This window comes from Schistocerca americana, chromosome 1 (genome assembly GCF_021461395.2).
Source record: "Schistocerca americana isolate TAMUIC-IGC-003095 chromosome 1, iqSchAmer2.1, whole genome shotgun sequence".
NCBI classification, from domain to species: Eukaryota; Metazoa; Arthropoda; class Insecta; order Orthoptera; family Acrididae; genus Schistocerca; species Schistocerca americana.
The window spans coordinates 680,505,680-680,531,907 of NC_060119.1; the positions used below are offsets into that span (position 1 = coordinate 680,505,680).

General features: G+C 38.2%; 1 protein-coding gene across 1 annotated transcript in view; it reads right to left on the bottom strand.

The window, feature by feature from the left end:
• LOC124590966 (atrial natriuretic peptide-converting enzyme-like) overlaps positions 1–26,228 on the bottom strand; it is a 329,073-nt gene that overhangs the window by 12,392 nt on the left and 290,453 nt on the right. Inside the window, exons 13-15 of the mRNA XM_047131693.1 lie at positions 23,315–23,468; positions 22,317–22,440; positions 14,926–15,074 (exon numbers count right to left, since the gene is read on the bottom strand). Coding sequence (XP_046987649.1) covers positions 14,926–15,074; positions 22,317–22,440; positions 23,315–23,468 — 427 coding nt within the window. The remainder of the gene's footprint in view (positions 1–14,925; positions 15,075–22,316; positions 22,441–23,314; positions 23,469–26,228) is intronic.

The window sequence follows — 26,228 nt, forward strand, 5'->3', positions numbered from 1 at the left end:
TGGGGTACGTAATGGGATACACAGTTATACTGATACATCACATTTAAACATTGGTTCATGGAGGAGGGAGGGGGTGGGGGCGGGGGGGCAGAGGAAAGGTTTCTCAGAACTGTTTGGGATTGGTATGATGATGAATAAAAAATGAGCAGTTCCAGACTGATATTGTACAGTTTTGTAAAAACTGGCATCCAGATTGATCAGAGAAGAAGAAATGTGTGCTAAGACGAACACAGATTACAACTGAAACATCAGTAACCATTCTTTATCAGACTCTTTAGTGTTATTTGCAAAGAGACTTGCTGTTGAGAGAGAGCTCCTCAAGATGGAAAGGTGAGGATAGAAAGAAATCGTAATGAGTAAAATAACCCATCAGCTGCTGTCTCCAAAAATTTGGTGGCGAAAATCTTGTTCAAACTATAAACATTTAAATAAATTTTTACATGAGGAAGCTCACCATCCTAAGAGAGTATTGAGTAGTTGTTACACAAATCTGAGTCTGAAATTTATGACCAGCTTGGACCACACATCATGTTTTCATACATGGTGATAAATGTTACCAATACTTTGTTGTATGATTTGGACCAAATATTTCTGTAACTGAATTCATTAGAGATTTAAAATTTGTTTGTGTCTGCAATTTACTCAGAAATTAACTATCTATGTTGATGACATTTTAATCACTGTTAAAATCTGGGAAGAATATTTTGACTTATTAAGGGAAGTTTTAAAAAATTGAGGGACAGTGGATGATAGTGAAATTAGTAAATGTAAGTTTGCTGTGAGAGACCTAAATGTTTTGTGACTTACCTTTTCTTGGTATGGCATTTTATCAGATAATGTAGATGTAAAGGGTATTACAAAACTCCCCTTTTCCAGAAATGAGAAAAAATTAAAATCTTTTTTTTTTTTTTTTTTTTTGGCTTACATGGGCTTAATAGGAAATTGGTTTGTAATGAGATTTTGAATGCATTTTGTTTGATTAATTTTTTAGCCCATAACTTACTGATTTTTTCAATTTATGTTCTAAAAAATAATATTTTCTATTAATGAAAAACATCCTATAATGAATAACATTACAGACAGACATATAAAGATGGCTTTTCAAGCTCAAAGCAACACGTTACAAAAGCCTGAAAATCACCAATAATAAAACCCCCAGTATACCTGTGCACTGGACTTTGACTAAAATATCCTGAAACTTGAAGTCTTTTTTAGTTTCTTTGTAGCTATGAAGTCTAACCATATATTTCACAATGGTGTCCTGTGAACACAAATCTTGGAGGAGTTGACTGAAGAACTGTGGCTGTATTTATCTCATACCAGTGGTGACCACTTGTTGCTCAACTGATGAACTGTTGTCACTTTCAGTCTCTAATGAAGTAACGTCGCATTCTACTTCACTTTTTGAGTCACTAAATTCAATGTCTATACAAGGGCGATGAACTTGAGGACAATATTATGGAAATGGAAGAGGATGTAGATGAAGATGAAACGGGAGATATGATACTGCGTGAAGAGTTTGACAGAGCACTGAAAGACCTGAGTCGAAACATGGCCCCCGGAGTAGACAACATTCCATTTGAACTAATGACGGCCTTGGGAGAGCCAGTCCTGACAAAACTCTACCATCTGGTGAGCAAGATGTATGAAACCGGCGAAATACCCTCAGACTTCAAGAAGAATATAATAATTCCAATCCCAAAGAAAGCAGGTGTTGACACATGTGAAAATTACCAAACTATCAGTTTAATAAGTCACAGCTGCAAAATACTAACACGAATTCTTTACAGACGAATGGAAAAACTAGTTGAAGCCAACCTTGGGGAAAATCAGTTTGGATTCCGTAGAAACACTGGAACACGTGACCCAATACTGACCTTACGACTTATCTTAGAAGAAAGATTAAGGAAAGGCAAACCTACATTTCTAGCATTTGTAGACTTAGAGAAAGCTTTTGACAATGTAGATTGGAATGCTCTCTTTCAAATTCTAAAGGTGGCAGGGGTAAAATACAGGGAGGGAAAGGCTATTTACAATTTATACAGAAACCAGATGGCAGTTATAAGAGTCGAGGGACATGAAAGGGAAGCAGTGGTTGGGAAGGGTGTAAGACAGGGCTGTAGCCTCTCCCCGACGTTGTTCAATCTGTATATTGAGCAAGCAGTAAAGGAAACAAAAGAAAAATTCAGAGTAGGTATTAAAATTCGTGGAGAAGAAATAAAAACTTTGAGGTTCGCCGATGACATTGTAATTCTGTCAGAGACAGCAAAGGACTTAGAAGAGCAGTTGAATGGAATGGACAGTGTCTTGAAAGGAGGATATAAGATGAACATCAACAAAAGCAAAACAAGGATAATGGAATGTAGTCTAATTAAGTTGGGTGATGCTGAGGGAATTAGATTAGGAAATGAGACACTTAAAGTAGTAAAGGAGTTTTGCTATTTGGGGAGCAAAATAACTGATGATGGTCGAAGTAGAGAGGATATAAAATGTAGACTGGCAACGGCAAGGAAAGCGTTTCTGAAGAAGAGAAATTTGTTAACATTGAGTATAGATTTAAGTGTCAGGAAGTCATTTCTGAAAGTATTTGTATGGAGTGTAGCCATGTATGGAAGTGAAACATGCACAATAAATAGTTTGGACAAGAAGAGAATAGAAGATTTTGAAATGTGGTGCTACAGAAGAATGCTGAAGATTAGATGGGTAGATCACATAACTAATGAGGAAGTGTTGAATAGGATTGGGGAGAAGAGAAGTTTGTGGCACAACTTGACCAGAAGAAGGGATTAGTTGGTAGGACATGTTCTGAGGCATCAAGGGATCACCAATTTAGTGGCTCTGAGCACTATGGGACTCAACTGCTGTGGTCATAAGTCCCCTAGAACTTAGAACTACTTAAACCTAACTAACCTAAGGACAGCACACAACACCCAGCCATCACGAGGAAGAGAAAATCCCTGACCCCGCCGGGAATCGAACCCGGGAACCCGGGCGTGGGAAGCGAGAACGCTACCGCACGACCACGAGATGCGGGCTCACCAATTTAGTATTGGAGGGCAGCGTGGAGGGTAAAAATCGTAGAGGGAGACCAAGAGATGAATACACTATGCAGATTCAGAAGGATGTAGGTTGCAGTAGGTACTGGGAGATGAAGAAGCTTGCACAGGATAGAGTAGCATGGAGAGCTGCATCAAACCAGTCTCAGGACTGAAGACCACAACAACAACAAATTCAATGTCAAATTCAGGATCACTATGGTAACCCCTTTTTGAAAGAAATACTTAAACAAAAATATAGGAGAGAGTCTGAAAGCACACATTTTGTTGTTGAGTATCCAAAGCTGCACACAGCAAAGATGACATAGTGGCAACTATCTCAATTGAAACATGACAGCCAGTCTACAAATATAGTTCAGATGCTCTCTAAAACATAACTATTTGAGCTGAAACTGAATAAGCAGAGCTATTTTTTTGAAGGTCTCTTCTTAAGTTGCCCGAGTATATGTGGGGTTTTAAGTTTCTGACAAAATAATAAAAATGAGATAATTTGTGCTTTTTTCTTGCAGGTCTAAAGAAAAATGCACTATGGGTTTAGGCACTTGATGAAATTAGCATCCAATTTTTTTTAGAGTAAGATGTTATGTGGACTAGGTTTATCAGTTTCTTTTTTTGGAGAGCACTGTTCTGGAAAAAGAGATAGAGGGGAAAACTGAATACAAGTCCATTGCTTTCGCTAGCAATGTGCTACAAAAACATGAAAAGATATATATTGTTTTGAAAAGGGACATTGGACTTTTAACATGTTTAAAAGTTACCTAGTTAAATACCAAGTATTTGTTTATTCTGACCATTACAAGAGTGTTTGTTTCGCTGTAGTACATTAAGCAGATGAGCTATATTTCTGCAACAATTTGATTATGAAATTAAGTGCATCAAAGGCAAAAAAACAAAATTGCAAACACAGTATCTGCATTGCCACTGGGTGTAATTGAAAAGAAGTAATGAGAGGTATAAAATGGAATTTAAAATTATGTATTTGAAAGGTATCACAGTAAAGGAGATCTTGAACATTTGTAAGGATATAAGGAAAAATCAAAATTATGGTGAAAAGTTAATTGAAATACAGGGGACATGAAAAAGTAGTGTTCATAAAGGAACACTAATTAGAATAACTGTCCAGGACACTCTTTAGAATAACTACCCTGGATACTGATGCATAGAAATCATGTAGGCCTCAACAGCACACTGACATTCTAGTCAAAATGTATGTGAAAGTTTTGGACATTGTGGTCCATCTAAATTATCCCAGTACAATCAGGAAAATATTTACTTTTACATCATGACCAGGGGAGCAATGAAGAAGCTTATAAGAGATGATAGATGACATGTGGTAAAAGTCATAGCCAGATCTGCAGGGGATAAATGCAAAATATATTTACTACCTGATAAGGAATTGTATCTATTGGCTGCAAACTTATTGGAACCATTACCTAGAGCACAAGACAGACTTTTCTACATTTTTGAAACAGCTGATTTGTTTTCTAAAATTATAAAAGTGTATTCCATTAAGAAAGCTAGAAGTAAGAATACGATTTCAAGGATTGTGAGAGATTGCATTTTAAGTATTAGTACTCAAAGTCGCTTCTGTCAGATGATGGACCACAATTTACATTTAAAACATAGAAGACCTTCATTGACATGGAAGATATTGAACACATCTTGATTTCAGTTTATTACCCTTCTAGCAGTCCAGTTGCTATTGCTTGAGGGAGACTTGGAGGCTGTGCAGGATATACTGCAGTGAGAAACATTTGAACTTGATTGAATTCATTAATGGCTTTGAAGACATCATGAATTGTCTACAGCATTCAGCTTCTGTATTTAACCTGTTTGACATTATGTATGATAGAAAACTCACCAATGCTGTTTCTGAAAAAGTAGAGTATCTCTGCCAAGAAAGAGAAACAATTATCAGAGAGATTACGGAAAGATTGGGAGATGCAAGTGAAAACGTGTCAAAGTGGGGGAGGGATGTGGTGCAGGGATAGGGTGGGGGGAGGGGGGGGGGGGGGAAGAAGGAGACGACATTCGACATTTAAAGATAAGTATGTTATTTCATTAATCCCACATGTCAAGTCATGTGTGCATACACACACGCACACACGCACACAAGTGCACTCTGCAAGGAACACCCGTGCTGGCCACAAGGTTGGTAAAGAGTTCTTATGGTAAGGCATTTCGTTTGTACACCAACACAGTTGGTAACTGCTAGATGGTCGTTGGTGCACAGGGACATGCTGCAATATGCGTCCTTAATTCACCTCACATGAGATTGATGGAATTTAAGCCATGAGAATGAGTGGTCTAATCCATTCCCTGAATATTGTCTCATACAAAGAGCTCCTCTAGCCATATTGTTTGATGCAGTCGCACATTATCATCCATAAAACTGGAGTCAGGACTGAATGCTCAGTCTCCAAGGATTTGGAGGTAAGCAAGTCCATGTTACATGAATGTTTATTATAAATGAGTCTTTCTTTCCATTCATACAGTTATATATGAGTATGTTACTAATAAGTTTTGTGAAGAAATTAAGCCACTCTGTAACTAATTTGCCCCTTGTGGTGTCACCGCCAGACACCACACTTGCTAGGTGGTAGCTTTAAATCAGCCGCGGTCCATTAGTACATGTCGGACCTGCGTGTCGCCACTGTGTGATCACAGACCGAGCGCCACCACAAGGCAGGTCTCGAGATACGGGATAGCACTCGCCCCAGTTGTACGGACGACGTAGCTAGCGACTACACTGACAAAGCCTCGCTCCTTTGCAGAGCAGATAGTTAGAATAGCCTTCACTTAAGTCAATGGCTACGACCTAGCAAGGCGCCATTAGTAACATTGCATGCATCTAAAGAGTCTCACTTGTATCGCCACAATCTCCAGATGTACCAAAAGGATGGATTAAAGTTAAGTATTCCAGAAGCTACGTACTTTTCTTTATAGCATTCATTACGTATCCTGTTTCAGACCTCACGCCATCCTGCTTTAACTTAGCACGTGCCTTTCGGATTCCTCTCATTGTGTCTAGGCTGTCTTGTCTAGACACAACACCCCTAATGGTTGGGAGACTTACTATAATTGTATTTGTTGGTTAAAGAACAAGTACTCAACACAAAAGGAAATATGAGCTGTATCGGACCTGACAAAAAGATCATATAGATGTAAGATTAGATTTCTGTTGCCACAAAGAACCAGTCAACAAGATGGTGAAGAAATGAAAACAAACCAAATAGAGTACAATAAATCAGAAATACAGAAGGATGCACAGCAAAAGATGTTTTTACTAACAATTGCAATTTGATGTAATTTGTGTTTCATGTTTATTAGTGTAAAAAATCAAAAGCTTGTAAAGCTTGTAGAAGCATGTGAATCGATCAGTGTACACAGACAGCAGTAATATGTTCCAGTGCATTTTATCTGTATGTTTATTCTTCTTTGTTCTACCTTTTTTTTTTTTTTTTTTTTTTTTTTTTTTTTTTGCAACAAATTGCCATGTTTGTAATTTGTGCTTTGGTGTAAACATATTAAGTTATCTTGCAAGTGTAGAGCTTATTATTTCTCACCATCAGTTCTATTCACTTACGGTAGATAACCAAAGTGGTGGCCCCACCAAAGAACTACAATAATATTAACATTAATGACAGTGCTACAATCAAGTTGGAGCCACAGCAGCAGCCTCAAAATGCAGCTACACAGGAAACCACAGATGAGGCACACTCTTCAAAGTAACATACAGTCTTTACAGTTCAAGGTAGGAATTTTGGAAATTTTAAACTTCCCACACTGTCGATGAAATAACTGCACCTATGGTTCAGGCAGATAGATCGGACTGGATTGATTTGGTGGAAGAGACCAAACAGTGATGTCATTGGCCTCATCGGATTAGGGAAGGATGGGGAAGGAAGTCGGCCATGACCTTCGAAAGGAACCATCCCAGCATGTGCCTGAAGTGATTTAGGGAAATCATGGAAAATCCAAATCAGGATGGCCAGACATGGGACTGAACCATCATCCTCCCAAATGCGAGTCCAGTGTGCTAACCACTGCGCCTCCTCGCTCTGTCAGGCAGGTAGAGAGCATACTTTTGCAGCAAAGCGTCCTAGCTTCACTTGAAAAGCTTAATTGCGTAGTGGCACATTTGAATGAGGCACAAATTATGCAAGAAGAGGCCTATGTTAAGTTCACAGAGTTATGAGATTCTAAATGCAGGTTTAATCAAAGAGTATTTCTTAACCTCAGAGAGCAGATTGCATAAACTGTTACAGAAGGCACTGCCTAGTGGCATGCTGCTGAAACAAATGTTGGCACAACTAAAATCACTAGCTGGCAATGATTTGTTACCTGAGGCTTCCCTTTGGTCATTATGGCTTAGGCAGCTACCGCCAGCAATCAGTACTGTCTCAACAGGATAAACAGAATTACTCTTGGCAATCTTGTCTGAAAAAGCTGTGATGATAACTGCATGTTCAGAGCATAAAGATTGAAACACTGTGAAACAGACCAGCATGGCTAAAGGCCCCAAACCAAGCATTACCAGTAAAGGTGGACAAAGCAGCCCCAACTCAAGTATAGTGCCAGCTACGCCCCTACACAAAGTAGAACAACTGAAAAAGTGTGTGAGGGAATTAAAATCCATGGTGGTGGCTCTGAAACATGAGCAAATAGCCACTCCAGAAACAAAAATAAACACAGCTAAACAAAAAACATAAGTTCAAGCTTCATAGTGTTTGTTGATAGACATTTCAGTGTAAATGCATGCCAGTGCATCACTCTGCGCAATTTCCTAAACTAGTTCAGTGACACCAGGAAGGTGTACATGTATGTTGGCAAAAATATCACCCCCTATTTCTTTTCCCATGTGTCTGCTGTATGAGAATTGCAGGAGTCAGTCACTACCATATGTATGTAATGCAGAATATACACAAGTATGTCACACTATCACACTAGAAGATTTCTGCAGGCTCATGTGAGGAGTATTGTCAGTTAACAGGTCAAATACCTCTGAGGTGTAACAGGATACACAGGATTGTTTTTACGCCACTGGAAGGCATAGACTATTGTGCAACCCAGAGGCCTATGAGAAGACAGCACACAGCATTTATGTAGGGACTCAAAAACTATAGTTTTAATGAGCAGCAGCTGTCAGGTAGGAGGCAACTGACGCAACAGACTTGCCTTGTGCATGCAACTGAGAAGCAGTCTTGCTGGTTATTTGTGAGGGACAACACTTCTGAAACAACATTTTAGTTAGACACAGGTTCTGATTGCAGTGTGTTGCCAGCTAGAAGTTTCACAGGTGATGGTACCAAGGTTCTGATAACTCTAATGGTGGCAAATAATTCCACAACTGAGATCACAGGAAGAAAATTTTGACACTCGATCTTGGCCTACATCATACATTCACATGGCCATTCCTCATGGCACATGTGATGGAACCAGTTTTGGAAGCTGATTTCTGCTGACTGGCTCCAGACTTTTCTTCTAACCAAGTCCTAGAAGTGGTGCAATTGGCACAAGTTTCTAGTAAATGTGGTACTGCAAGAATTTCTGGAGAGTACAGGTATCAGGAAACTGGAAATGGCGTACAACCATGGCACTCAGCATGACATTCAGATTGCACTTGGCCCTCCAGTGATGCCCCACCCATAGAGGCTTATGCCAGAAAAGTTTACTGCAGCTAAGAATGACATAGACAGGCAGATTACTGAACACATTTGTCTCCATCAGGTAGTCAAGGGCGTATGCACAGATCCGAGTTACAAAGGGCATTAGGAAGAAGGCCACTATCACTACTCTTGTCTGTTCCATTTCATCTTCATGTCCTTTGGTTGAAAGATGTCACACAATCATGGAAGAGGTATATTCACCAGGTTCTTTGAGGGATTCCATTTCTGGTTTGTTACATGGACAATGATCTTGTCTTATCCAACAATATGGAACAACATAAGGAGCACCTATGAACCCTTTTACAGAGTATTGAGGACTTTAATGTGACAATCAACAAAGACAAGAGCACTTTTTGGAAAGAGAGTGTACACTTTCTCAGGTTCATCATTTCCACAAAAGGTCTATCTCCAAATCCTAAAAGAGTACAACTCATCCATGACTTCCTGTTTCTGAGGACTTTCATGGAATTACAAAGATTCTTGGGAACAATTACTTTCTACTGATGCCATTTTCCACAAGCAGCTGCAGCAAAATAGGTTCCTTTGACTGCACTTCCAAAGGGAAAGATCACCTCAGGGAACAAGAGTGTACCATAGAATGAGAACCTACTGAAGGTCTTTGAGGATGTTCAGGATGTTACAGCAGAGGCTGTGCTAGTACAGCATCCTATTAAGAACCAAAGTTGATGCCAGCCAGGAGGCAGGCAGCGTGACATTACAACAGAGGATCAATGGTGACTGGCAACTCTTGTCATTTTTTACCTGCCTCTAGAAAGAAGCACAGCACAATTGGAACACTATAGATTGTGAATTACTAGCCATTCATGCAGTGGTTAAATTCTCCAAAGAATACCTGGAAGGCATGCACTTTAGAATTCATACAGATCATGCACTGCTTACAGCATTCTTTTACAAGATGACAGACAGTGTCACACAGTCAATGTCACATGTCAGACTCACAGAACAATACTCCGCAGACATTAGACACATACATAGCATGAGTAATGTGGCAGCTGATTATTTATCACAAAGCTGTGCCAGTATCAAGGCAGTCTGTTGGGAGAAAAAAATTGTTGATCAAAAGAAAGACTCTGAGTTGGCTTAGTTGTTGGTTAATCAATCACATTGTTCTGTGTTTTATAAAATGGAGATGAAAGAGCTGGGATATACCTTATGGTGTGATACATCACAGGGTAGATTACATGCTTACTTTTCATTGAGACACAGGAAAGAGATTTTCTGCACCTTTCATAATTTAGCATACCTGGTAGTCTGGGCTTCAACTAAACTGCTGGCAAAACATGTCATGTGGGACAGAATTAGAAAGAATTCCTGCCACTGGGCTCAATGTTGTTTACAGTTTCAGAAGAGTAAGGTGGGCAGGCATGTGCATGTGCCTATGGGGCATTTGCTGAATTTATAGCCTATTTTATGGACCTACATAGTGATTTGGTGGAACCTCTTCCATGTTCGGAAAATTACAGGCATGTGTTGGTGGTGGTGGATCATTTTATCCATTATCCAGAAGCACTCCCAGTTTCCAATATTTCAGCAGCCACTGTGGCTATGACACTGTTGGCAGGCTGGTTTGCTCACCATGGCATACTGCAAGTGATCATGTCTGACCATAGAAGGCAATTTGAGGCTTGTCTGTTTCAAGAGGTGCTACAGATCTGTGGCTGTAGTCACATTCAAACAACTCGTTACCACCCAGCAAGCAATGAGTAAGTTGAAAGATTTCACCGGTCTCTGAATACTGCAATAATGGTGCCTGGTTCTAAATGGACAGAAGCTTTGCCTCTGGTGTTAGGCCTTAGATCAGCAGTGGAGGATATAGTTTGTTTACCAGCAGAGTTTGTGTTTGGTGAGTAAGTATGCTTAGCTGCTGATCTACTGACCAATAAACCTACAGTTCTACCATCTGAAGAACACAGGTCCACTTTCAGCAGATGATTAGAATAGAGAATGTTGTGGGTCAATATGCATCCTCAGCAACATCATGGCAACAATGGCATTTTCATACTTAAGCATCTGGTCACATCAGTGCATGTCTGTCTATGGGATGACACTGCCTGACATTTGTTTACCAATTGACATGCCTACACTGTGAAGCCTTTTATGTGGGAATTACCAGCAACAAACTGTCCATTTGCATGAACGGACACAGGCAGACAGTGTTTGTTGGTAATTAGGAAGGTGGCTGTGGCTAAACATGCCTTGGTGCACAGCCAACACATCTTGGCACAGTGTTACACCATCTGGGTTATCTCGATACTTCCCACTGACACCAACCTATCAGAACTCCAGAGATGGGAACTTGCCCTTCAGTATATTCTCTCTTTTCGTTACCGACCAGGCCTCAACCTCCGCTAATTTCAAGTTGCTGCCCCTCGTACATCACCTGTATTCACCAACATCTTTGCCTCTGTACTTCTGCCTTGACTGACATCCCTGGCCAATCTCTTTGCATTTACATATGTCTGCCTGTGGTATATGTGTGGATGGATATGTGTGTGTGTGTGTGTGTGTGTGTGTGTGTGTGTGTGTGTGTGTGTGTGTGTGTGCGCGCGAGTCTTTCCGCTCCCAGGATTGGAATGACTCCTTACCCTCTCCCTTAAAACCCACATCCTTTTGTCTTTCCCTCTCCTTCCCTCTTTCCTGATGAAGAAACCTTGGGTTGTGAAAGCTTGAAATTTATGTGTGTGTTTGTGTGTTTTTTATTGTGTCTATCTACCAGTGCTTTCTTGTTTGGTAAGTCACAGCATATTTATTCATATTTAGAATAATTTTATTCTGGAATAATTGAACTTTAAATTGTAATCCTGTCAAAATTCCATTTTTGTAGTTAAGAGTTCAATTTTTCTGATTGCAAAAATATATAACTTGTTGATATGTGAAAAATCTAAATTAGAAAATGTAACTTACCATAAAATTCTTCTGGGCTTTTTTAGATCCAAATGTGCACCAAAAACATCTGCCTTATAAAACAGATCTACAGTATGTATTGATTTATGACATTCAGCGACTTGTTACTACCATAACATATGTGCCTAATCTGTATCTATATTCTATATTCTTTCTGATTTTTATATTATTATTGAAGATTTCACAATTCTATCATTTGAGTCCTATGGTAGCACACGGAGCAGCAGTCATTATGCAGCCTCTCTCCTACTACCCCCTCCCACCATGACACCAACAGGATATATGTATATATAGCAATATCTGTCTGTGTGTGTGTGTGTGTGTGTGTGTGTGTGTGTGTACAAGATGATTCTCAATAAATGTTTGAATATCCCAACACCAACTTAAATGCATTTGTGCAAGGGCACCCATTTGATAATCTGGTAGGGAGGAGGGCGGAGGGGGCTAGACCAGGAAGTATGGAGTGTTTTTAATATTCTGGAAGACAAATGGTGATTCATAACTAATCATAAAAGACTTTCAGTTCCGACCTTTTTAGAAACCTGCATAATACTGAATTTTAAATAATTTTCTTGGAAGAAAACACTGCCTAAAACATATTTTCTCCTTTCCCTGTGAGCTAATGCTAATGTGGGAGTGGTTGGTGCCCCCCACCCCCCTCCTTGCATTTGTGCATTCTTGGGAGAGTATGTTGTGTTGCTTCTCCAAGGGCCTGTGCATGGCTGCTAATAAGGGCAGCAGCATCCATGACATGAGCAAACAGTTCATCCTGCATATTCACTATTCATTTGTACACCTCAGACTTCATTCAACCTGGTAAACAAAAATCTAATGGCATGAGGTCTGGCAATCTTGGTGGCCAGTTTATAGTACTACTACAACCAATTCAGTGATTAGGGTACATGGTATTGAGAGGTCCCCTCACACATCTGGTAGATTGTGGAAGGGCTCTGTCATGCTGGAAGTGTATTGCAGATTGCATGGCCAAAGGAACCTCCTCAAGGTGTTCAACAAATGAATTTCCTAGAAAATGCAAGTAATTCTATCCCATCATTTGCTCTTCTAAAATGACTGGACTTATCAACATGTTACCAATCATGCCACACCAAAAATTGATTGAAAAATGAACATGGAAAATGATTTCCACTGTAGCATGCGGATTTTACCATGACAGTTGATGTTTATTACTTGTGTTGTTGGTCCAGTTCCGTGTAAATGTGGCTTCATCAGTGAATAGTGGTAATGGCAGTAAATGACAATTGTCATTTAGTTAGTGCCAAAATTCAAGCTGTATGGCACTGTTGCCAATGTGAAGATTCCATACCTGCTGTATGTGAAATGGGTATAAGTTTTCTGCATGTAATGTTAACCATACATGTGCGCATGGGACATTGATACATGCAGAAAGTCATCATCTGCTGGCGGCACCATTTCAGCAATGTGTTGCTGTCCCTGTATATTTTATTGAAACACGTATTCAGAAAAAAATGGGAATTGAAAGAAAATCTGTTTCTTGCAGTGTGCTAAAATCACTGGTAAGCACATTATGATCAGGAATCTCATGTGTCAGAAAGTGCTGACAGTTTTATTTGACAGCAGCAGGAGCACTACCATTGCAGAGGCTGTAAATATACACCATATCTGTAAATTCTTCATTAGTGTAGGTGCATGACATTTTAACCAGTGCAAGAGTAAACATAGTTAACCAATGCTCCTCTTGGATACACTCTCAATCCCTCACACTACTTCAGAAATACGTCTTGAGTGAAGGGGTTGAAGGCAATGAGATAGGTTAGGCTAGAATAAAATGTCAAAGAGTTAGGGTGGGTAAGATGTGTGTGTACCACTAGCCCAAAAACAAATATATGCTGAATGTGCTGTATTTAGGAAACCATTTGAAATAGGGCATATGCCCATATGAAGTTTTTTGCTTTAAATAGGTATTAATGCTATGTCTCTGAATATTGACCATAAGGGGAATGGAAAGTGTCGGATGTTGAGTGATCACTGTGATGGTCAGTGAGATATCATGTATGTATGTGATAATGCATTATCAGCACCTGAATGAGTTTGAAAGGGACCTCATTGTGGGTCTCCATTTGGCCAGCTGGTCAAACTGTGCAATATCCATATTTATGGGGCATTTGTATAATAGTGGTCCAGTGTTGGACTGCGTGGGAATATGAGGGTACACATACTCTTCATCAATGTGCTGGTCAAACACATCTGACCATCAAAAAAGAGATTGTGCACGAACCTCACTTGCCATCCAAGAACAAGTAATGGGCTCCCTGCAACATTCAGTTTAATTCTGTGCCATTGTTCAGAGACTAGCCACAAATGTACTAGGGAATTATTGTACCACACACAGACTGCCAATGACAGTACAACATGAATGGCTGTGTTCAGAGCTGTGCCATGACAGGGAAACATTGATTGCTGATGAATGGTGTCACATTGTTTTCCTAGTGATGAATCACAATTGTGCACTACCCCAGATGACCATCATCTGTGAGTATAGTGGCAGTATGGGGAGAGGTCTCATTCTTCCAATATTCTGGAGAGACACAGTGATGTTACTTCAGGCATCATTTTGTGGGGAGCTATTTGCTATGACTTGAGGTCATGGATAGTAGTGACTGAGGGAATTCTGACAGCATGACAAGTACATAATTGGCATCTTAGGTCTTCACGTGTTATGTCTCATTTGACAATATTGCAGCGCTGTTATTCAACAAACCTGTGCTCATCCACATATGGCATTTGTCTCTAGGAAATGTCTGCATGACACTGAGGTACTCTCATGGCCAGCAGGATCCCCAAATGAGTCCCTCATGCAACATATAGTGCCAGATTGGACATCAATTCCATCTCATTGCCTGTATCTAGGATATCAAGGACCTGTTATAACAGTTATGGAACACCTTGCCTCAGGAGAGGATGACAATAGTTTTATGATACCTTAGCTGACTGAATCAGTGCATGCTCTGAAGCCAGAGGTGGCACAATGTCTTACTGATAACTGGGCTAATACTGCCAATTTCTTTGTAAATTTGACTATCTTGTAGTCACTGAAATAACATCACATGCCCTCTCAATTCATGAAATTCATTTTTGTTTTCTACTCCCCTTCTAGGTGTTTCATTTTTTTTGTCTGATAGTATTAAAATTTTTTGTGTTCTACAATATCCCAATACATATAATATCAACATAAAAGAAGAGACTAAACTGTGCCATGAACCAGAAAAATAAAATGATTTAGGTCAATACGTTACCTGACATGCATCTTTCCCACCCTCCGCATAACCTGCACATATCATGCCTTCAGTCACATTCAGATCTTTGTGCACTAACCACATATTGCACAGATTTCGATTCAGGACAGGAACAACAACTTCATTCACAGCTGGTTCATATTCCGATGCTGGAACAAAATACGTATATACAATTGGATTTACAGAATACACGCCTGAAACTTAAAATTACTACATAATGTACATTCCTACAACTCTGTTTACTCATTTATAATTAACACTAATAGATACATTCATTTTGTTATAAATTCTGTACTGAGATTTTTTGTTGACAATCAAGATTTTAAAATATTATCAAATGAAGGTATAGTTGAATCACTTGGTCTGGTAGATATGCACTTCAAAATTTTACATCTCACTAGTCAAAAACTTTTCACTGTTAATCTCAATTATCTGTATGCACTATCAATGTACATTACACATTTTTTGACACATTTGAAAATGCCACTTTTGACTTTGTTATGTTGATTTGAAAATGGGTCTCGCCCGAGACTAATCATTAAATGAAAAATAAAATATCTCCAACTAGGACTTGCTTTTCATTCTATTGATTAAGAGAAGTTGCTGACCCAAGTTACTCTAGCTTGTTCAAAGTTAGTAAATAATAGTTATTGTATTATAATGGGTGACAGTTGAGAAAATAGTACAGAATCATATGATAAGAATTTCATTATAAAATAAAATAATTCTCTTAACAGCAGTTGGATTTTTGAAGGAACAGGACTTCAACAATCATGCATTTTTCTATTTCACTGACCATATACTTAAATCCTCCAGGCAAAATAAATTTTCACTATTCTAAATAAGCATCTTGATTTCCTTTTATTACTCCCTCCCTATTGCTTCAGCAGCTAGAATCATATATGGCCTTAGGGGTACAGCAGTCATTGGTTTAAAATCTTATCACAACAATCATAAGCAAACAATAGAAAAGCCAAACATGTAAGAGAGAGAGAGAGAGAGAGAGAGAGAGAGAGAGAGAGAGAGAGAGAGAGAGAGAGAGAGAGAGAGAGAGAGAGAAATACTACTCCTCTGCTGGCTCCACAACAAGACAGCTTGCATGGTTTCTAACAATCCAGAAAATGTCTTGCCTGCAGGGAACAATAAAAAATTCATGACAATGAAGTGGGTTAATAGTATGTAACACAACGAAGTGGAGCTATCCTATGTGTTCTTACACCACTCCTGAAGCAATGTTTTTTTTTCTTGTTTGATTTTGTTTTGTTAATAGTACACATACAACAGATACTGTTGTTAAGAAAATTCAATTTCTTACTCAAGCAGAGATTCAAAACTTCAGTACTCAATGAGCAGTTTTATAATTAATAATAACAGTAATATAATTAATTCATGTGGGAAAATTTTCTTTAGGGGAATATTAGCAATATTAATGTAAACTACATGAATGTGAAATTTTCAGTGAGCAAATAGTTGTTTATTTCTAGTTTGGAGTATCTTATGAGAAAGACCTTATTCCCCTTTCTTCAACAAATATTTCAATTTTCCAAAAAATTCATAGTTTAAAAAGTTACTGGAATTCAAAATGTTTGGTAAAGTTGCCATGTCTGGCAATATTGACTGATCCTGAGTTGTGTTGATATACATTAACTTGCTTAAGAAATCTAGATTTAATTTAATCTCACAGTCTGAGCTGCTGGAGATGGTGGACTTGTGTGTGTGTGTGTGTGTGTGTGTGTGTGTGTGTGTGTGTGTGTGTGTGTGTGTGTGTGTGTGTGTGTTTGGAGGGGGAGGGGTTAATGTGTGTATGTGTTTTTTTTTCTTTTCTGAAGAAGGCTTTTGTCATCTTTTTCCTAATATTACTGATATTTCAACCTGAAGTTTACATTGTTTAACAAAATGAATGAAGAGAATATCACAATGATCAGCCACCACTCCTGTTTTCAAGAAACATAATATTTCCTGCATTTACAGTCTAGAAACAGTCTCTTTTATTCTCTCTTTTTTTTTAAAAAAAAATAAGAAACTGATTTGTTTTCAGTAAGTGGAGGAATCCATTGCATGACTCACAGATCAATCCAGTAATTCATCTGGTAAGCCAAAGATTGAGCATGTCCAGATAGAGTGAAAAAATGGGCAGCTTGCTCTTCAACAAACTATGTCTGTGAATTGGATAATTTCAAGTTAGCAATATATGCAGATTTAGCAGAAAATGGTTCTGTAAATAGTGAGCATTTACTACCTATAAGGTGCAAAATCATATCAAGTGCTATTAGAATATGCTGATTGATGCGTAAGTGGTATCAGTTGCATTGCTTTGTGAAAGAAGATCAAGAAAACATATCATGTGCTTGAGGAACAAAGTGTAATGGTTGTTTAGTTGTGACCAAGAAGTGTCATGCTAATCATGAATCTCAGATACCAGAAACATTGCATAAAGAACTGAAAGCCACATGTTCTGATGCAGGGAAATCTGATTACAAGCTTATCTGAACTACGACACGAAAAATTCAGGCAATTTCTGACATAGAGTGAACAAAGAAATGTCCAAAATCTGAACTTGTCTTACATGCATATGAGGTTGCTTTAAGAAATCGGGTGAAAATAAAATGGATGAGTTTGTCAGTTCACACCAAGTGTATCAATTTGAATTGCCAGAAATAAAAAGAACAATGCAAAATACATCAGTGAAATCTGACTGTCATGACAACATAAACAAACTGTCACAAAAATATATTAGTACAGTCAAGCCTGCTGACAGCCACAGAACAGGTACTGTGGGAATTCTTCATTTCCAAGAAGATCTCAATATTACAAGTGTTGTGAAATCTGTGTGAGGCTTACAAGATAACAGTAATTGTGTGCCATGAAATCAATGTGTCATAATATTAAGCCACTTTAACGATATGTATAAAAAAAGAATTAAAAGTAGCAAACGGAGTCTTCAGAGATGCACTATGTACATTAAGAGTTCAAAAGCAACTGTGATAGGCATACAGGACAGGCATGACATTATTGAATTTTCTTGAGTAAGTAAAGAGATCCGAAACGCAAACATGTCTTAAAAGAAAGATCTCCAAGACCACTTCAAATGTTTTTTTTTTCCTCACTATTGATGATCTGGAAAGAAAGCAAGGCATCTAAATAAATCACTATTCAGCCAGAATCTCAAAGCGCTAGTGAAAAGTATTTTTTTCTAGAAGTCAGAAATGTGGCACAATTTCATTGCTAACTGTAAAAAGTTGCAAAGTACCTTCCTTAGCAATTATCTCAGCTGCAGTATAAATAGACCATAAAGAAACATTAAGTACAGAAGTAAATGTGGAGAGGGAAGTAGCTATGATAGCAGTGGCAGCAGGTGGAACAACACAACCAGGAAAAGAGAAAAAATAAATACCAAAAGTGGCAGCATATTCAGCTGCAGAAACAACTGCACCATCAGATGATGCAGTTGTCCCTCATGCCAAACATTTAAACTACCCACAACATGAACACAACCTGTTAGAGGAAGGTATCCATTAATAAGATGTAAGAATTTTTACTGACCACAGATAAAGATAGTGTCTCCATAGTGTAGCGCAAAACTGCTCCTCGGATTATAGTGAAAAGAATACAGACACAAAAAAAGATAAGTGATGGATGAAACATGCTAAGCAGAAGCCCGAAGTTTATAGCGGTCCATTAAAATATACAATCACTACAAAACAAAGTCAATGAGCTACAAATATTATTGTCATACCATCCGATTAATTAAAAGAAGTATCTTTTGTTCTTTAGTGAACATTGGCTAACTAATGAGAGGTCAGCAATTATAATTATACAGGGTGCTGTTATGGCATTTCATTTCTACAGAAGAATGTGTACTCATGAATGAACAAGTATGTTTGTGAAAGATGTATCAAGTATTGCCACTTAACATCTTTAGAAAATTTAGGAAAAGAATGCAGTTTTGAAATTTCTGTTGTAGAATTAACCTCAATAAAAAACAGTTACAGTATGTGGAGATTTTAACAATGACTTCAACCAAGTTTCAAAAGACAGGAGAGATCTTATGGCTTACTTTGCAACATACGACTTACTTCTATTTACAAATTCCCCCATCAGAGTCAGTATCCAGTATTGTTATTGATGTGGTATTGATAAAGAAAGTCATGAATACACAGCTAGAAACGTCAACACAGGTTTCAGTGACCACTGTGCACAGCTTCTTTAAATATCTTATATACTGAACATAAATATGTGAACAAAACCAATGAAAACAACAAGAACCTTCAGACACTGATGTGTATAAAGCATGTGTGCAAAAGCAAGGATGTTTGTAAAAGCAAGGATGAAAAATTCAGCATATTTATGGATGTCTTTTTGTATTGATTTAATACATCATTTCCAATTAAAAAACAGAAGATAAAATCTTTTAGTCTTAACAGAAAAAAACTGCTGGTTGACAACAAGTATATGTAAGTCATGTGCTGAAAAAAAAAAAGATTATATGAGATATTCCAGTCTTCCACAGTGTCAAGAATAAAGAATTAATGAATTCCATGCATATTTCAAAAAATATATAAAATGATACTTAAAAAAGTGATAAAAGAAGCCAAAATAATGGAAAATGACTGCTATATAAATAATTTGAATAACAAAACGAAAGCTGTATGGATAATAATGAAACAGCAAATTGATGATAATTTTCCCCAATATTATAGTATTTATCCGAAGTGTAAAAGTAAAGAAATTACTAATCCTGAGGAAATCGCAAATGTGTTCAGTACTTATTTTAACAATGTAAGTGAGCAGGTGGTTACTGAAATAAAACTATGCTTTAAAAACAGTCCAATATCATCTAAAAATACCAACATAAATCCTGCTCCACTTTATCTCTTCCTAATAACCCAAAAATAAGTCCTTTCAGTTATCAGAGCTTTAAAAATTAGCCACTCCACTGGAATAGATGGATCTTACAGCAGTGTTATTGAAAAATTAGGAGCATCATTGCTGAACCATTAGCTCACCTTTGTAACAGTTCCTTTAAAACTGGAACTTTCCCATTATTCCTAAAAAGTGTCGAGTTCAAATCACTATGCAGAAAAGATAAAAAGCTTGAAGTGGCTCCCTACAGGCCCATTGCTTTACTGTCTATATTCTCAAAATATGCAAGAAAAATTTTTCAAAGGAAAATGGTAGATTTCCTGGAAAAGCACAAAGTAGCATCTACAGCACAAGATAGTTTCAGCAAGGACTGATCGCCTGATACAACAATTTTTGAACTTTTAAGTGAAGTACTTAAAAAACTAGATAATGGTGAAAATTTCATTGGAATAAGTCTCGATCTATCCATGGCTTTTGATATCATACATTACACTGTACTACTGCCAAAGCATGCATTGCCATGGGCATCAGATGAACATACAACAACTGGATAAAATCATACTTCTGTAGATGAAAGCAAGTGGAGGGAGTACAACACCGAAGTTTCAACAAATTAACTCAACTTTATTCAAAATATGAAACCATTAAAAATAAAATGCCACAAGTTTCAGTGCTCAGTCCTCTTCTATTTTTACTATATTTGAATGACCTGAACAACTTCTGTGAGAACACCATTCAGTTTGCTGATGATACTGGTGTGCTAGTTAGTGGGAAAGAAATGGAAATGCTTCAGAAGTCTACAACAGAGATAATGAAGAATATTGGAAACTGGTTAAGCCACAATAAGTTATCACAATAAGTTAGTAATAAATCCAAGTAAGACAGTAGCACTAAATTTTTACAGTGTGAAAAAAGGTGAACAAATCGTTCAGATTCAGGTGTCTGATAAGAAGCAGCATAGTGTAAACAACCTAAAGTTCAGTTTATGGCACCAAAATCATTTTAAATGGGAGATGCACATTGAAGAAGTGTTAAGTACTGCGTGTTATTTAATGAAAACATTAGAAGTATGCTGCAACAAAGATTATCTAAGAACTGTATACATTGCCTATACAAATTCATAAGTGAAATGTGGAATTATTTTTTAGGGTGACTTGTTTCTCACCCAAAAGCCCAGACTGAAAAAAAGGACTAAGAATAATAGAAGGAGTAAAGTAAAACAAAACCCAAAGATCACTCTTTAAAAAGCTGGAAATCCTCCTACTTCCATGTATTTATGTGTATAAGATAGCTGTTTTGTGAAAAAAATATGCAATGGAAAATACCTACTCTCTTCCAAAAAATGAAAATATTCATTCTTGTGGCAATAAGGCAAAACAGGAACTTTCATACAGAGCCATCAATACCAGCTATGCATTACCCATTTGGGAAAGTTATTTACAACAAGGTTCCCCAGAAATTAAATCAATAAATGATGCAACAAAGTTCAAGTCAGCTGCTAAGACATTTTCAATTCATCACTGCTTCTGCAACCTGCACAGCTTCCTTCGGGAAGTTCACTAAGTATTTGTGTCTGCACTAAAGTGATGTATTATATAACTGTTACTAGTCCCAAGAATCTCAATGATCTACCATGATGATGTCAGTTGAATAGAAATATCAATTTACCTGTACAATACATGCTCTTCCTGGTTTTACAATATACTCTCTTTCCTCTTTGATGGTACATGCTCCCAACCTTATAATTTAATGCACACTGAATGTAAAAAGACTGCAAGCAATGTAAATTTATTTTCATGTCATCTTATTTGTTGTTATACACTGACTTATTCTGCATTAGAAAATAACATTAGCGTACTACATGATTGCCGGGACAAATAAAGAGTGTACCAATAGAGATAATTAGGAATAAAATCAATACCTTTCAAACCAATGTAAAGGAAGTAATAATGCAACATACTTGCTATTCTGTTGATGATTACCTGAATGCAAACTTGAATTAACTATATGACCTTAAGTTTTCCTCTGTATAATTGAAATCTTAACCGTCTCCTAAATGTAATGTGTATGCAGTGATCAACAGTGCATGAAATTTCTTTTTATTTTTGAATCTTGTTCTAGGCATAATATTCTACTTATTCTGTATTGTTCTAAGATGCAGAGATCATGTAAAGAAATAATATGTAGGCATTTTTATGACTCATAATATATGTATGTATTTGCACATAATGTTTATAGTTTTGAATACTGGTAGTAAAATAGACACTATGTTTTGCCATTTGTATATGTGATGGTTGCTTTCATTTCTGGTAGAATTTTGATTCCTATTTTCATTATTTAACTGTTTAAGGTAAATGTTTTTTAATCAATGTGAATACAATACATTTTTTGTTGTTATAAATGCCCTATCTTTTTGAACTTTTTTATTGTGTATTTAATATTTTGCTGTCATCAGCCACACATTTTTATGGAAACACAATGTAAGATTTCTGGGCTTCAGCAAATTAAATGTAACAATTATAGCATACCATCTTTATCCTCCTTTTTGCCCCATCCAATGACAGTGCAGCGTGTACCAGGGTGAAGCTCATGATTGGCAGGGGGTAAGCAGACGGGTAGCAAATGTTCATGGAATCGGACCCTTGTCTTCAACTGAAAAAAAGGGAATGTTAATACTATGCATAGATGGTACAGAATCAAAATTCAGAAACTGTGGCTAATCCGTTGGAATGAGAAACACTCTTTATTGACTATAACAAAATACTTCCTATGTCAATTTTCTACATAATCACCATTTAATTCAATATGATATATATGTCTTACATTATCAGTATCAAAATGATTTACTTAAAATTATGCACTCTAAGCTCTCACCTACTTATTAAATAATTCAGCTGCTCCTTAAATAAATAAGTTCAATGTACTGCTTTAGGTGGAGGAAAAGAGTGTATCTCGACGAGATCAGGACTGAAAGATGGTTGATCCAAAATTTAATTTTGAGACTGTACATTCAGAGGTTAGGCTTATCATAAGCATTTAAAATAAACTAGTCCATATCATAATGACAGGAGATGAAATAGAAAAGTTGTAGCTTTTCTTCAAATTTGTGTTGTCTAATGATTAAACTCATTTTTGTCCTTCGTAAGCAGACTCGTAACATTATGTTGCTATTATCATTTACTTCTTTTATCATCACTGTGTATTTGAATGTCCCATGCATTTGTTCAATTATTTTACGATCTGAGCTATCTTCATGCATAATACTGAAACCACATAGGCTTTGGTAATGTAATGCTTATGAGAAATGTCGTGCAGTGCCCTAGGAACTGTAAATTACACATTGTGGGGGTATTGTTTTAATAATGTGGATTATGCTCATTAGCAAATAATTAAGTGTGTGACTGTATATTACACATTTTGTATAATCACAGAATTAAAATTAATCATCTGCATATGTGATTAATAACCAAAATAAAATAAAATGCACTAGACTATATTTATATGAAATGTTTATTATGTAGCTTACTTGAAAAAGAGCAACATCATTGTCATGAGCAACACCCATGTTATACATAGGATGTGGAACAACACGCCGAACTTTCATTTTCTGACCATAAAATGAGTGAGAGTGGCGTCTTGTGATACCAAGCTGGATTGTCCAACCAGAAGGTTCAGAATGGCTGAAACTAGAAATAAGTCACTTAAATATAATGATAATGGAAATTCATAGATGGAAACAGATTGACATGTTCACATGACACGTGTAAAAAAATAGTAACTTTCAATAGCCTCAAAGATACTACTCTTTCCCAGAGTAAGAATGCTTAACTGAACATACATTTCTCTGTGGTAACATCTTATCAAATACAGCTGATATTGAGTTATTCAACATTCCTTAAATTTTGTAAGTTAACAAATACTATATTCTCATATTCAGGTTACCAAGATATTAATTCAGATATGAAACGGTAAGACATTTAGCACGTTCAAGTGATCTATAATGAACTAAATGGACCATGTTTCATTTATAGTGTCATTGATTTAAAATTCTGTTGGGAGCAATGTGTTTCCTTATTTAATATGCCACACATTATATTTCACAACTTTCAGCAAAATTCTACTAGGCAGAAATGGCATTCATACATGGATGATGCCAAGTGTTGAACCTTCGTTTTTTGAACTACTACTAAATTTTGAGGTAATGGTATGTACACTCCTGGAAATTGAAATAAGAACACCGTGAATTCATTGTCCCAGGAAGGGGAAACTTTATTGACACATTCCTGGGGTCAGATACATCACATGATCACACTGACAGAACCACAGGCACATAGACACAGGCAACAGAGCATGCACAATGTCGGCACTAGTACAGTGTATATCCACCTTTCGCAGCAATGCAGGCTGCTATTCTCCCATGGAGACGATCGTAGAGATGCTGGATGTAGTCCTGTGGAACGGCTTGCCATGCCATTTCCACCTGGCGCCTCAGTTGGACCAGCGTTCGTGCTGGACGTGCAGACCGCGTGAGACGACGCTTCATCCAGTCCCAAACATGCTCAATGGGGGACAGATCCGGAGATCTTGCTGGCCAGGGTAGTTGACTTACACCTTCTAGAGCACGTTGGGTGGCACGGGATACATGCAGACGTGCATTGTCCTGTTGGAACAGCAAGTTCCCTTGCCGGTCTAGGAATGGTAGAACGATGGGTTCGATGACGGTTTGGATGTACCGTGCACTATTCAGTGTCCCCTCGACGATCACCAGTGGTGTACGGCCAGTGTAGGAGATCGCTCCCCACACCATGATGCCGGGTGTTGGCCCTGTGTGCCTCGGTCATATGCAGTCCCGATTGTGGCGCTCACCTGCACGGCGCCAAACACGCATACGACCATCATTGGCACCAAGGCAGAAGCGACTCTCATCGCTGAAGACGACACGTCTCCATTCGTCCCTCCATTCACGCCTGTCGCGACACCACTGGAGGCGGGCTGCACGATGTTGGGGCGTGAGCGGAAGACGGCCTAACGGTGTGCGGGACCGTAGCCCAGCTTCATGGAGACGGTTGCGAATGGTCCTCGCCGATACCCCAGGAGCAACAGTGTCCCTAATTTGCTGGGAAGTGGCGGTGCGGTCCCCTACGGCATTGCGTAGGATCCTACGGTCTTGGCGTGCATCCGTGCGTCGCTGCGGTCCGGTCCCAGGTCGACGGGCACGTGCACCTTCCGCCGACCACTGGCGACAACATCGATGTACTGTGGAGACCTCACGCCCCACGTGTTAAGCAATTCGGTGGTACGTCCACCCGGCCTCCCGCATGCCCACTATACGCCCTCGCTCAAAGTCCGTCAACTGCACATACGGTTCACGTCCACGCTGTCGCGGCATGCTACCAGTGTTAAAGACTGCGATGGAGCTCCGTATGCCACGGCAAACTGGCTGACACTGACGGCGGCGGTGCACGAATGCTGCGCAGCTAGCGCCATTCGACGGCCAACACCGCGGTTCCTGGTGTGTCCGCTGTGCCGTGCGTGTGATTATTGCTTGTACAGCCCTCTCGCAGTGTCCGGAGCAAGTATGGTGGGTCTGACACACCGGTGTCAATGTGTTCTTTTTTCCATTTCCAGGAGTGTATTTTTCATGTTGTATGAAGTGAGGCCACTCTACTATAGAACCATCTCTAATGATATTGTTTTGAAGGGCTTTTAAACACTAATTTTCCTTCCTTTCTTTTAGTCTCCAATGAAAATGTCACCTTTCATTTATCACTTTTTAATGAGTTATGTTCATGTCATGTTTCCTATCGTATATTGTTTCGTGATGAGCCATTGACAACCTCAGTGATTTAATAAATGTGCAGCTGTACTACACTGAGGTGACAAAAAGTCATGAAATACAGATGGAATTGGTATTGCATACACAAGGTATAAAAGGGCAGTGCATTGGTGACTCTGTCATTTGTATGCAGATGATACACGTGAAAAGGCTTCCAAAGTGGTTATGGTCATATGACAGGAATTAACAGATTTGAATGCAGAATTACAGGCCCATATCATTAACATTGATATGCAGCAGGGTTTTTGAACATATATTGTGTTCGAACATTATGAATTATCTCGAAGAAAACAGTCTATTGACACACAGTCAACATGGGTTTAGAAAACATCATTCCTGTGAAACACAACTAGCTCTTTATTCACATGAAGTGTTGAGTGCTATTGACAAGGTATTTCAGATTGATTTCATATTTCTGGATTTCCAGAAGGCTTTTGACACTGTACCACATGAGCGGCTCATAGTGAAATTGCTTGCTTATGGAATATCATCTCAGTTATGTGACTGGATCTGTGATTTCCTGTCAGAGAGGTCACAATTGGTAGTAATTGATGGAAAGTCACTGAGTAAAACAGAAGTGATTTCTGGCGTTCCCCAAGGTAGT